At 32.5% G+C, this 15,085-nt stretch overlaps 1 protein-coding gene across 1 annotated transcript; it reads left to right on the top strand.

Annotated features, from left to right (window-relative positions):
* Positions 1 to 6,127: 6,127 nt before the first annotated feature.
* On the top strand, positions 6,128 to 14,114 carry LOC134228652 (3-hydroxyacyl-CoA dehydrogenase type-2-like). The gene is made up of 4 exons (XM_062710329.1): positions 6,128 to 6,197; positions 11,315 to 11,476; positions 11,971 to 12,135; positions 13,842 to 14,114. The coding sequence occupies exons 1-4, from the start codon at positions 6,174 to 6,176 to the stop codon at positions 14,112 to 14,114; spliced, it is 624 nt and encodes a 207-aa protein (XP_062566313.1). The 5' UTR covers positions 6,128 to 6,173.
* Positions 14,115 to 15,085: the final 971 nt, after the last annotated feature.

The following is a 15,085-nucleotide window of genomic DNA, read 5'->3' on the forward strand; positions in this document are numbered from 1 at the left end:
GTTCCATACTAAAGTCCCCCCCCCCCTCCCACGAAGTAGGATTTTCGGAATTAGGACATTTTCCTTTTTTTTTCCTTTTTTTGCTTGTCAGGTTTTTTTTATGGTATAATTTTTTTTATCACTAAGCCCCCCCCCCCAATTTCAATTTGCTTCCGACGCTAGTGAGTAATGAGGACCTTAGATCAGGTCCTAAATATAGGGAACCCCGATCCTTCAACTGGAGTCGGAATTTCGTAAATATTATGGATTCTGTTGAAAATTACGCCAGACGATGGGCCGGATATGAAAAAGAAGACGTTGAAACCTTGTCAGAATGGATTAAATGTATTAGATCTATGTTGAAGTCACGTATTAGGAGATTGAGGGGCAAAATGAAAACCATCTATCCTTCTGTGTTCAATAAACAAGAAGTGAAAAAAGAATTAGATAGTTTACATTATCAGAACGTACTGGTTCCTGCCGACAAAGCAGGTAACAACATTGTCTTCGTTTGTAAGGTTCATTACGTTAATTGCATTCTAGAAGAAACTTGGATTTAATTCTACAAATGGTAATCCTACTTATACTCATACTTCCCTTTCTAAGGAAGAAATTCTTCAAAATCACGTGTCAGTTTTGAATACTTTTAAAAGTTTTAATATTCCACATAGCCAAAATGAATTTGAACTACCTTATACATGTTATATATATTGGATTCCGAAACTTCATAAGAATCCTTACAAAAAAAGATACATTGCAGGTTCCAGTAAATGTTCAACCCCGTGGGGATCCGGGTTAGAATAGGTCCTCGGTACCCCCTTGCTTGTCGTAAAAGGCGACTAAATGAGGCGGTCCTTCGGATGAGACCTATAAACCGAGGCCCCGTGTCAAAGCAGGTGTAGCACGATAAAGATCCCTCCCTGCTCAAAGGCCATAAGTGCCGAGCATAGGCCTAAATTTGCAGCCCTTCACCGGCAATGGTGACGTCTCCATATTAGTGAAATATTCTGGAGAGGGACGTTTAACAGTATACAATCAATCAATCAATCTTTCATTACTCCTCACTAAGATATTGACAGTAGTGAAGGAAAAACTTCAAGAGTACTGTTCAACTATATATTCAAGAAGTGGTGTGAATCAGATGTGGATACTTAAAAATTCTAAAGAACTCTTGGACAATTTGTCTGATATCATTGACAGCTGCTTCTTCAATAAAAATGGAACTCGTAATTTTACTTACCTCGTCATTGGTCATTTGCAAAATTATTTTGTTAAAACAGATTCTGATTGCACACATAAGTACTCTGAAGTTTACATCAAGAAGATGCTTGAGTTTTTGATTGACAATATCTATGTGGTTTTTGGAGACCAGGTATTCCAACAATCTATTGAAATTCCCATGGGTACAAATTGCGCTCCGTTATTAGCAGACTTATTTTTATATTCATATGAAGCAGAATTTATGCAAAATCTTATGCGTGAAAAGAAGAAAACACTTGTTGTGGCCTTCAACTCGACATTTAGATATATCGACGACGTATTGTCAATTAACAATGGTAATTTCCATTCCTATGTCGATACGATATATCCTGGTGAGCTTGAGATAAAAGATAAAACAGAGTCTGACACTTCTGTTTCATACTTGGATATCAAATTACTTGAAAAAGACGCTAATGGTAATCTAACAACCAAACTGTATGATAAACGTCATGACTTTAACTTTTCTATCGTCAAATTCCTTTACTTATGCAGCAGTATACCTTCACCTGCATACGGAGTATATATATCTCAGTTGATTCGATACGCAAGAGCATGCTCTACGTATGAACAATTTCGGAAACGAGGTAAATTATTGACAAGCAAGTTGATGAATCAAGAATATCAGCAGTCTCATTTAAAGTCATCATTTCGTAAGTTCTATCGTCGATACAATGACCTTTTCAGCAAATACAATTTATCATTGAATCAAATGCTGACTGACATTTTTCATACCAATTGTTAGTCCATTATTTATACACTGAACTGACGACGGATTTTTTCCGTTATTTCCTGACATGACAAGGAGCACACGGAGGGTGTGACCGGTCGGCAGGGGATGCTCACTTCTCCATGGCACCTGATCCGACCTCTGTTGTTTCGGGCGTCCGTGTTTGCTCTGCTCTTATTTTGTATTGTTTTATGGACTTTGAGATTGAATACTGTTCGTTATCTCCATATCCTTTTGCTATGAACGCAGTTGAAGCCTGCAGGTTCATAGAGGGAGAGAGCAGTGGATATGCAAATATGCTTGTATCCAGATAACTGTGTTTGAGAGGGAAATACTTTACAATTAAAGATACTTGGACACAGATTTGAAGGTATTATTTTCTCTATAATATTACGACTTATATATTTTAATAGCATTTCACACAAAAATTAGTTATAAATCTTATTTCGTTTGAAAGATATTGAAATTTCAAATTTTTTGGCGGGTTTGATTGACATATCCTTGCACTCTCACAAATTTAATTTTATTCTTAATTCTTAGGAAAAGTGGCTATCTCGTTTTGTATAAATAAAAAATATTAATAATATTAGCCAGCTAGAAAATTCAGAGTAGACACGTTCGAAAGCAAAACAAACACACAATATATTGTCAGTCCGTGCAGTTGTGGTAAGCAGACTGTGACGATTGAACGCACCCGGTGAATTCTAACTATAAACAATAACAAAACTCGAACCCTGTTTACAAAAACTGTGTACATAACACGGGTGTGCTCGATTTGCTAAACTCTGTACGCATCTCTTAGTTCGGAATGACGATACTTGTGAAGGTGTTTTGCTTCCTAACATTTCTACTCTGAATAAAATTATTTTTCTTGATAAAAGTTTTAATATTTCTCATTAAAACACATCAAAATTGCCACTTTTCCTAAGGATTAAGAATAAAGTTAAAATTTGTGAAAGTGCAAGGATGTGTCAATCAAACCCGCCAAAAAATTTAAAGTTTTAATAACTTTTAAATGAAATAAGATTTTTAATTAATTTTTGTGTGAAATGCTATTGAAATATATAATTCGTGATATTATACAGAAAAAATGAGAAAATATTAACTTCAAATCTGTGTCCAAGTAATTTTAAAAAATAAGATATCATTTTTAGAGTGTCATTTGAAGTCGGTCACGTGATCAAATTCTTTAACGCCCTTCGAGCGTTATAGTAGATTTGATCACGTACCGACTTCATGTCATATCTCAATATTTACATTTGCTGATGTCATTCATGATATAACAATGCTAGTAAAATTGAAATTCAATTTTCAATGACATGAAGTTGGTCACATGATCAGATTTTCTTGAGTATTGAAAGCAAACTGCTCGTTCAGATTGTGACGTCAAATGAAGTCATAGAAACGTTACGTTGCATTTCCTAGTCTAATTTTGCCTATATTTCTTTGTAACACGACTAAAAAAGTAAAATATAAATATAAGAAATAAAATATCTTTTTCAGAGTTTCATTGGGAATGACATGAAGTCGGTACGTGATCAAATCTACGTTATAGAATTTGATCACGTGACCGACTTCATGTCATGCCTAAATAAAACTCTAAAAATGATATTTTATTTAAGAAATAAGGTATCATTTTTTGAGTTTTATTGAGATGTAAAACGGGTTGGTCACGAAGGGCTTTAAGGAAGATTTGATCATGTGCCAACCCGTTTTACATCTCAATAAAACTCAAAAAATGATACCTTATTACTTATATTTACATTTGTGACTAATTCATACTTTATATTTGCCTAATTGTTACTTTTAACATGTGAAATGCGTTAATTTTTGAAATCCAACGGCATGTATGTAATCCACTAAACGCGTGTCAGAGAAATTACGTCAAACGTTTATCCAAACGTACATCTATAACCTCTTGACCCCATACCTGTATTTATACAGTTATAAAAACGCTTGCCTTCAGTAGTGTTATATAAAGGAAAACATTTGCAAATGTAAATATTTCTTAATATTTACATTCGCTGTGTTTTTCTACTTAGACAACACTGAAATTGATTTGAAATTCATTTTCGTGTATACTCACGCGTAGAAATATACACGGAGAAACGTGCGCTAACGTGACGTCACAATAGGGCTCAGCGACGCTATAGTAAAAGTATAACAATATAGGGCAGCGAGAAATTCAAATATTGAGTATATTTCTGTGCTTCCAAACAAGTTAAATGTAAATATAAGGAATGTTTTTAAGTTTAGTGTGAATTATTGGTGTGAGAATCACACAGACTTGCACGTAGGCATATTTTTCATGAAGCGCTAGCGCGCTTCATGAAATATGCCTACGTGACAAGTCTGTGTGATTCACACACCAATAACTCACACAAAACTTAAAAACATTCCTTAAATAGACCCTTTCACGGTAACTGCGGTACTGCTCTTTTGCAGGGCAAAATGATATAGTTTGGTGAAATATGACGTAAAAGTAATTGTTAAGGTCAAGATCTAGTAAATAACTTGAGACTAATTTTTGGTGCTATATCCATTATGACGTCATAATCAATTTCAACTTTCTTTTTCCCGTACTTTACGGCTTTAGCAGAGTTATGTAGAAAATAAAGTATTCTCAAGTCATTCAATTTGAAATCATATGAAAAGTAAACCGGATACTAAAGAAGAGGCCATGAACATACTAATTACCATTTTCTGAGAGACTGTAGGCAATCTGGATACATTTCCTTTGCCGAATACGAAAAAAACTCCCATTTTCATGACCTGTTTTCTAAATTTTTCATTAAAAATGACAGTTAAAAATACAGTTTTTCATCTTGTTTACCTACAAATTATGCCCCGAAACACCTTATTTGACCAAGCTAAAGTTGTAAAGCATCAATAAAGGAATTTTTTTCTCAAGTTTGATAAATCTGTAGGCACCTTTCATTTACTAGATCTTGACCTTAAAGATACGTCATTTAATTGTCTATCAACAAAAACTTCGCCAAAAATTATTAATATGCCCTGCAAAAGTTATCGTGAAGGGGCTAATTGACATTCTAAAAATGATATCTTATTTCTTATATTTATATTTTTATTTCTATTCACATTACAAAGATAAAATGTCCTATTTAGACTTTGTTATTGAATGATATATAACGGATAAATACGACGTCATATGACGTCACAGTCAAGAATTCCAAATGTCTCGTGCAGTTTGCTTTCCATACGCAAGACAGTCAGATCATGTGACCCACTGCATGTCATCGAAAATTGAATTTCATTTTTTTTTTTGTATTGTCATATAAGGAAAGACATTGGCAAATGTAAATATTTACTGAAGACAAGAAGCTGCGTCCTTATGTAAGTCAGGATTTCCTCTGATATTCTTGAAAAAAAAAATCAAAGAATGCAAATAGCATAAGTAATAAACAACGATTATTCAGTGAACATGAATAGCAATATAGCTCTGATAGCGCGCATCATGGAATATATGCCAGCAGAGCAATTGCTATTCATAACGCCATGTTCACTGAATAACGTTATTCATTTCTTAAATGTGTTTACCATTTCCCCGCAAGCACTTTTTAGCATGGTACTAGTTTCTCCAAAGTTTAGCGCAAAAAAAATATTGTGAGTAATATTTTGATAAGAAAATAACTTTCTCGTTTTATGAAATTTCAGCAAGTAAATAAAATAAAAGGATTTTGGCAATAAATTGAGGATTTAATAAACTTTTTAAAGTGCGTGAAAATGCGCGATTTCGTGGAAACAGTATATGCGTGATTTTGCGTTAAAAACAGGAAATGGTAATATTTGAACAATTATACTACTCAATTAATCCGTAGAAAAGAACGGTATTCGGCCGTCTGTTTTAGCTTTATCTTTTATTCTCTCTTTTAATGTCAATTTTACTATACTTGTATTCCCTTATTTTACATGTTTTATATAGTAGCCTATATTTCTTTTCAGAATATTTGAAAAATTGTCTCAGTTGTTTGTTGTTTACTCAATTATCAATTTAAAAAACTATTTTTATTTAATGTTTATTCAGATAAATGCATATTGTCAAAGAAAAACAAAATAGCATTGACAAACTTACAGTAATAAATAAATAAATATTCAAATTTCAGGGTTTGAGAGGTTGACATCAAAGCAATTTTACGAAAGCATGTAACCTATCCTTGGTACGACTTAACTGGTTTCGGAAAACAGCATGTCAAAGTTCACATCGTTAAAGGTTAGTTTTATTTTTTTTTTATCGTAAATCTTAATTGTCAGATTGATTTCATGTTATTAAAATGCATGCTTACCATACTATATTTAAAACATTGGCATTCAATGAAAAACTATACAACTGTTGAATGTGGGTTTAGTGGAATGTAGATATATTGCCCGAAATTCCTCGGAAACTTTTTTTTTTTATGAATGCGACCTCAAGTAGGCTGTAAGACAGTACGTAAATATAACTAAGTTCTAATTCTATAATTATTCTTATCATGTGTAAAATGGAACAATATAAAAATTGAAATGAGGACTTTCTACGGTAACTGGAAAAACCCGAAACCCCCCGATTTTTGGAGAATACCCATACAGGAAGGGTGAAACCCCAATAAAGTGGTGGAAACCCCATAAATTTGAATGTAATGGGGTACTATAAGGCCTAAGGTGATGTTTAATTGAATCATATTGACATCCGTAAATTTTTATAGCCAATTTTACCTCAGAATCGACGGGTTTCTTCTTGTCTTGATATACTGCACACCACGCCCGATCTAAATTCGCGATCTCTGAAGTCGTTTCGAGTAATCCGTGGAAATAATTACTGTAATCTTGATCAATATGAATATTATTTTATGTATGAATATTATTTAAAAAAATTATTTGTAAGGAAACCCTTAGAATATAAAAGAAGTATGAAATATTTATCATGTTGAAAGACATTACAGTGCAATGTTTAAAGTAATATACGCTATAACGTGCGCCATTTTAAAATACGGCTGGAAATTTATATATTTTGTTTACCAATAAAAGTTACGAAAATGCTGTAAATTACACCATTTAAATAAAATTCATTATAAAGTTATCAAATTATAATTATTTATTATCCTGCAAGGAGAATAATGTCTATTTTTAAGTAAATCCACCACGTGACGCCGTCGCTACTTTTAGATTGATAAACAAACACGGCGTCAAGAAAACGAGGTAAGCCCTTTGAGATACAACTCACTTTTGACATGGATAGTGTGTTACTATTAATATAACTTATCTTTAAATGTAATCAGTATCAACCATCTATACTCTGTTATGACGCATATTAACCTTTTATTAATAATCGTTGTCAAAATGCAACGTGCCTCGTTGTCTATAATTTCCCGTGGACATACGTGTCTATATTTAGACCTACTGTTTACGCACTTCCTTTATCAATATTCATGAAAAGACTGAATTCTTGATTGCAGATATTGCTTTATTGTTCTGTTATTACAACGAGGTTTATAGTTAAATTTTGTGGAAATATTATTTTTTCATTACACTTTATGTGTTTCAAATCATTTAATCATTTTGTTTCACAAACAAATCGGCATCCATACGGCGTATATTACTTTAATTGAATTTTTTAAATGAATTTAACTAGTCCATTAATCAAGAAATAAAGTCATTTTTATAAATTCCAATCATTTATAATAAGTAATTAGATTAAATTAAATTAATTAATGAATGAATCTGTTAATGTAATTATTATAATGAAAGGCATTACAGTGAAATGTTTAATTGAATGTTTTTATTAATGAATTTAACTAGTCCATTAATCAAGGAATACAGTAATTTTCTCAATTCCAATCATTTATAACATGTAATTAAATCAAATTAACAAATGAATGAATTTGTTAATTTATTTAATTTTTAATTAAGGTGTTTGTTTTGAAATGCTTTCTTCTATGTTTAATAATTAATTTTAGAATTCAGTATTCATTCATTATTATTTTCCAGTTACTAATTTTTAATTTGTTTTAATGTTTTTGGTTCTTTTTTTTCGGGGGGTGGGGGTGGGGGTGGGGTGTTGTTGTTGTTGTTGTTTGTTTTGTTTTGTTTTTTATGCAAGTATTATAGAAAAAAATATACTCATTGATACGAGAAAGCAACATGTATCCATTACAATGAAATGATTAGAATCCAGGTCTATGAAATAAAAAAGTCTGATAAAAAAATATAAAAATGTGCATGTTGCATATGTGAATCCTTGTACAGATGGTATTGTAACATTATTGTGAGAATATTATTCACATCTCAGCTAGCTCTGTTGTTTTGAACTGGGATAGACAGGCACCCCTGTGTGTGTACATGCACTATATACACAGCTGTTGACACTTGGTCAACTTGATAATAAACACCCTTTGTTTAAACACCTAGGTTCCCAGCTAGTCTGACCAACCCCCCTCTGGCAGGGCATGTGTATATACATTGAACCTTTACTATTCTCAATTGTACAGTTATGGGTCATTTTCAAAAAATGTCCAAATTCCTGTTATACAAGCTTTTTTTGAAAATTTTGCAATAAAAATCAAATTTTTTTACCCGATGAATTTAACAACAATCTACAAGTGTAGAAAAAAAAATTAAGTGCGATTAAAAATTGACTTGAATACTGAAAAAAGTCCTTCAACCTGAGTAAAATTAAAGAGAATTGCTTGTGATTTGGCCGGATGTTTGACTTCAACTCTGATTATTGATGTAGTAAATATAATTAAGCAGTGAAAAATGACCTTTATTGTGTTGTACATGTTTAATACTGTCTAAATGCATGCTAAAATGGGATTGAAAAAGAGTAAGAATAAGATTTTTTTTAAGTTAAGTGTGTGTTATTTTGGCCGTGTCCATGGAGTTACAAGGACATAAAAGTTATCTGTAACAGTTATCTTTCCTAAAGAAACTCTTCACTATCAGCCTCCTTCTTTTGGTCTTCACAGTTCCCGCCAAAATATCATGAGACACTTTACACAGATCTTTTATACCATAGGCACAATATGTGGTTGAATGCAAGTTTGATTGCAATAGTAATTTATTTTTGAGTCCTTGGAGTTACTTCGATATTGTGATGATAAATTAATTTGCCATTTCTTTGATGCATTGAGCAAGTTTATAACAAAATACCTATCATCTAGGAGCTGTGCTTTATGTTCATAAGTCAGTTATTGCTTTTATACTTCCAATTATTTATATAATAATTCCCTGGTGTTACTGTCCATTTTGTTACTGCAAGAACTGGATCATTATTCCTAGTCAATCTTTTATTCATATATAAAAATATTACAGCCAAATGAAAGTAATATACATGAAATAAAATAAAATAATAAAAATTTTAGAGAAAGGAATTTATAATTTAATTAGCAACATTTAAAAAAACAATAACATTCCTAACCTAACCTAACCTAACACAACACCAAACAGTATTCACTGGTCTGCACCCGTCTGGCGGGGGAGGAGTACTGCCTGATACTAACCCTACTCTAGAAAAATTTTTTAAAAATTTACTCTAAGTCCTAACCTAACACAACACCAAACAGTATTCACTGGTCAGCACCCATCTGGCGGGGGAGGAATACTGCCTGATACTAACCCTACTCTAAGTTCTAACCTAACACAAAACCAAACAGTATTCACCGGTCTGCACCCGTCTGGCGGGGGAGGAATACTGCCTGATACTAAAAGATATAAATTCATCTTCTGTGTCAGAAATAGTGTTAGGAATCCAAAACATTATTGAAAAACTGTTAAGAAATGATTTGGTTCAAAAAATATTTATTGGAAGTCTGTTTAAGCAAATGATTTGTGGTACTATGGATCCAGGAAAGTACAATTCTACGGTTTTTGATATAAATAACACACTCCGGAGGAAATATGGAAATTCTCAGAATGTGATATTTTGGAGATGTAGGGGTTTAATGAATTCGAATATAAAAACATTTGGCATGTCAATGAGATTAGTTTGAACAGAGAGGCAATGGAAATTTTTAGTCGACAGATTCGCGATATCAGCTTGCAATGAAATGTAAAATTACATAAAATACCTGCATGTGCTTGGAGATGATCAAATAATTTCAGTTATCTTTCAACCATGCAGTCCAGACAGACATTTTTCATAGTTAAAATTCCATCAAAACTTCAGTTCTTTTATTTTGTTGTGCGATTTTTCTTCTTCTGTTTTTTTCTTTTATTTCATATTTGTTGTAATTTAAAGACAATTCATAATGTAAACAACTGATGTAAAATATTTTTTTTTCTAAGAAAAGAACATAAAAAAGTTACTTTGAAATTAAATATCTATATATTTGAAAATTACTATTTATTTCAGGTTTCAGTATTTTCATCTTTTGACATTGATTTATTTTTTATAATCTCTTTGTAACATATAAGTAATTATTATTTTTATTTTTAATTATTATTGTTGCTTTGAACCTTTGAATTTCAAATTTTTAAATCCCTACATTCAGAATTTGTCTAAAATCTCAAAAATAAAATCAGTATTTTCAATTTTTCATATTTTGAATTTTATAAAATTATTTATTTTTTTTGTTCTCTTTGTAACAAATAAGTAATAAATTATCTTTACTATTTTTTTTTTTTTTTTTTTTTTTTTTGTTAATGCTGCTTTGAAGCTTTTGGATATTTTCATATCTCTAAATTCAGATTTTCTCTGAAATATCCTTAATGAAAATTTTTTTTTAAATTATGGCTCTACAAAAAGGAGGCCTCCACATGGCTAGAGCTGGTAACATTGGGATAATTTGAATAATTAATACACAAATTCATATTTTCTTAATGGCTAACGTCCTTACATTTTTTGTTAAATACTTATTACATAATTAATATTTTACTATTATCATTGAAAAACAAATATAATTGTGGAAATTATTATGAATTATTTTAATATTATCTATACAATTATATCAGGGACCTATATACTTACTAAACTTTAGTATATAGGTCCCTGATTATATTGACAAACAGCTCGCTTCGAATTTAGATCGGGCGTGGTGTACGGTAAATTCGTAATGGCGCCCGATTTCCATCGATTCTGAGGTAAAATTGGCTATAAAATTTTACGGATGTCAATATCATTCAATTAAACATTACCTTAGGCCTTATTTTACCCCATTACGTTCAATTTTATGGGGTTTCCACCACTTTATTGGGGTTTCACCCCTCCTGTATGGGTATTCTCCAAAAATGGGGGGTTTCGGGTTTTTCCAGTCACCCGACTTTCTATTGTAAATTTGGCGGTTGTAACGTCTGTTTGATAATCTAAATTTCTTTGTTTACATTTACTATTATTTAGTATTTCTTTTGTTTTAGGGACTGGTGAGTCTTGTGACGGGAGGGGCGTCAGGCCTGGGTCGTGCCACGGTGGAGAGGTTCACCAGACAGGGGGCCCGCGTGATTCTCTGTGACCTTCCCTCCTCTGATGGCCAACTAGTCGCGAAATCCCTTGAAAACTGCACCTTCCTCCAGGCTGATGTAAGTCTGGAATATGTACTGTGGTTTGTGTGGTAACACTATGTGTCTCTACCACACTACTACTGTAATGTGGGATAAATATCCGAGAGATCCCCAAGCAACTTCCTCTCATGGATATTTAGTTGCGATTCAGTTTGTATTATTAACATCAATGTCATATAGTACCTGTTTGTTTGCATTTCGTGCATTTTCTATGGCTAATTATTCTGCTATTTTCCATGGGTAACCCTTTTAGATTTAAGATATTTGCATGAGGATGTGTTTCAAAGTCCCATGTCAGTACAGTGAAAAAATGAAATGCAGAAAACCATAGATTTTATTATGCATTGCACTGGTATTCACTATAAAACCGTTTTAACTTAATTTAGGGAGTTACCTAACAAAAGATTTTATAATACATGAATGTTGATTTGAAAGAAATTTGTGGAAATATAAATAAAAACTGTAATTTACTTGTTCACAGAAATTTATTCTCACGGGTTCTATGATTTTAGATAACCTCAGAAGGAGAAGTGAAGGAAGTGTTAAGATCCACAATGACGGATTACAAAAAGCTAGACGTCCTAGTGAACTGTGCAGGGATTGGGGTCGCCAGGAAGACATACAACATCCACAAAAATAAACCCCATCCGCTGGAGGAGTTTGAGAGAGTGCTCAAGGTAGGTAGGAAATTTACTTTAATAAAATACAGTCAAACTTCATCATCTCCAACCTGATGGGCTAAAGATTAAACTTTGAGATATCTAAGGATTCGAGATATTAAGGGTAAGGCCATACCAATTTCTAATATAGTTCGTCGGATTCGCTGCTTCTATTTTCAACAAATCCAAATTATAATATTATAAACATAAAATTCACGCCCGCGTCCAAAAATATCCGAATACAATTTTTTTTTTTTTTTTTTTTTTTTTTTTATACACATAACGCATAAGAGACTTGGAAATTTGTATGACAGATGCGCGGGATTCAGTCAGTTTGTTTGTACTTTGAAGCAGTCTGTGAAGTTCTGCAAGATGCCTGTGTAACTGTTTGTTACCAGGGGTGAGCAATTAGCATCCCCTGACGCCCAAGGCTTCCATTTTTGGGGATCGGCTAGTTGTTTTCTGGAAGGAGGTAGCCCGTCGGACTAATAAAAAAATATAAGTACACACACAATACATGACAAGCACAAACGGTATTTTCACTTGTTTTTTGTTATAAATTTCCCAACCAGTTAAAAATTTCCAGACAACATGCTCCTATTGTCAATAAATCTCCATAATCTTATCTGTTTTATAGTTCTATCTGACTTATTTACTTCCAAAAACGATCGTTTTTTCCTAATCCGAATTTCCTCTATTAATGGTAAATACATGCAGATATCTCATTAAATTATTTATGGTCACCCAATTAACTGAAAGATAGGTGTTTTGTGACTTACATAAAATATATTTTCAGTGTATTTAATGATTTAAAATGAAAACAAAATGAATTTGATCGTATTCTAAATGAGTGCATTGATCAGAAAAAGGGAAGTTAATTTATTTAAATTAATTTCAATTTTTTTCATAATAATTTATGACAGTTAGAACTTTTAACTTTATTTCTCAAAAAGAATGACCTCAGTACCCTGACTAATTTCTTCTCAGCATTAATATTAAATTTAATTTTTGCCCCTCTATTTGCATGGGTTAACTTTTTACTTGAGGCTAGTAACTTGAAAGCTGCCACTAGCCCATGGGAAAGTACTTGATTTTTTTTTTAATTGCATACCCCTGTGTACTATAGTTAAAAACACTGGGTACAAAGTAGTTCAATACACAGCAATAGAAATGGAATCAGAGGGGATATTTGAAGCTTTGTTTTATGAAAAGATGAAGAGAACATCATCAACATATGAAAAATACAGTACACACAAGATTAAGTAAATATTGACAATATTTGTTCAATAAAACTTAAGAAAATTCAAAAAGCGATGCAATTGTGATTTCAAAACCTGACATGACCTTAACAATCTGCAAAGAATTAAACAGAAAATTTGTAGAAATGAAACTATGTCAAAATTGCAATGTTACAAGAAACAAATGAAAGACAAGTTTTCGCGTCTTTTGAGTGTAGCTAAAATGTATTCTTGTCCAGAAAAAATAATAGAAAAAAGAGAATTATGTATTCGAGATATCAGAGTTCAAGATACCCGTGTTCAACTGTAGTTTATTACTTATTCCTTTATTTAGATGAGGATATTCATATATACCGGTATCATGCTAATGGTATCAGCAATTTTGAAGTTAACCTTCAACTGCAAAGTGAAAGGTGTGCTTTTGTAACATATATTGATATAACATTGTGTAGTTCTCTGGCTGTAGAATCTGTGACATGATTGTAGGTAAACACGCTGGGAACATTTAACGTGATCCGACAGGCCGTAGTTCTGATGGCACAGAATGAACCAAACGAGGACCAGGCAAGAGGCGTGATCGTTAATACGTCCAGCGTCGCCGCGTTCGACGGACAGATGGGACAGGTGGCGTACTCAGCCAGTAAGGCGGCCATTGCTGGGATGACGCTACCTCTAGCTCGCGACCTCGGAGAGTACGGAATTCGAGTCTGTACGATTTGTCCTGGTAAGTTATCTGTGTTATTCACAGGAAGCCTCTAAACTTAGAATTTGATCGACATAGTCTAATCTTGGCTGAAATTTGACATAGTCTAATCTTGGCTGAAATTTGACATAGTCTAATCTTGGCTGAAATTTGACATAGTCTAATCTTGGCTGAAATTTGACATAGTCTAATCTTGGCTGAAATTTGACATAGTCTAATCTTGGCTGAAATTTGACATAGTCTAATCGTGGCTGAAATTTGACATAGTCTAATCTTGGCTAATTTTTGACATAGTCTAATCTTGGCTGAAGTTTGGCTCAATGAAGGCATTGGTCCAAACATCCGGAAAAACCAAAATGTATTCTCACCCGAGAAAAAGATGTCATCTTACTATTTTTGTGTTCTTTCTTATATGTCAAGGTCACTGGATGTAGGTGACTTATGTCCTGCTTACGTCTGTATGTAACTTTCTGAAGGTGAACGAATATTTTGTCAACAGTGTTTTTACATGGTATACAGTCTTTGTAACAAAAGTTCATAAATGAAGACATAACATAAAATTTCAATTCCATTCCATTTCATTATGACATGGATCTCCCTGGGAACAACTGACAGTTGTATACATCAAGGAAGTTACAATGGATCAGTAGGACTTCACATCCATTGTATCATGGTAAAAAAACACCACATAAATAAAAAAAATAATTTGAACACAAACAAGTGAAAAAGTGCAATTATAAGCCTTCAAACTGTAAATTTATAACAGAATTAAATGATGGTTTTGCACAGTAAACTTAAAAAATACTTGATATTCAGATAACCTTTAGAACTTTCAAGGTGATTAATAGATGGTCAAATATTCCATTGGATGAAAGGTATACATTAAATATAACATGTTAAATAGCAAATCTGTTTTCATTGTGTGTCTGTTACTATATGTATGTACACATGTATACATTTATGTTCTTGTATCCTATATCTAGTTTTTCTTTCACTTTCAAATTGAACTATGACGTCTTAATGACAT

Source organism: Saccostrea cucullata, unplaced genomic scaffold, assembly GCF_032062105.1.
Source record: "Saccostrea cucullata isolate Sc308-1 unplaced genomic scaffold, CSIRO_AGI_Scuc_v1 ctg12837, whole genome shotgun sequence".
Lineage (NCBI taxonomy): Eukaryota > Metazoa > Mollusca > Bivalvia > Ostreida > Ostreidae > Saccostrea > Saccostrea cuccullata.

Bases quoted from the DNA above. Each gene is read 5' to 3' on its own strand.
- LOC134228652 (XM_062710329.1), top strand. From the start codon at position 6,174: ATGTCAAAGTTCACATCGTTAAAG. The intron at 6,198-11,314 runs GTTAGTTTTATT...CTTTTGTTTTAG, and splicing joins CAAAGTTCACATCGTTAAAG to GGACTGGTGAGTCTTGTGAC. The intron at 11,477-11,970 runs GTAAGTCTGGAA...CTATGATTTTAG, and splicing joins GCACCTTCCTCCAGGCTGAT to ATAACCTCAGAAGGAGAAGT.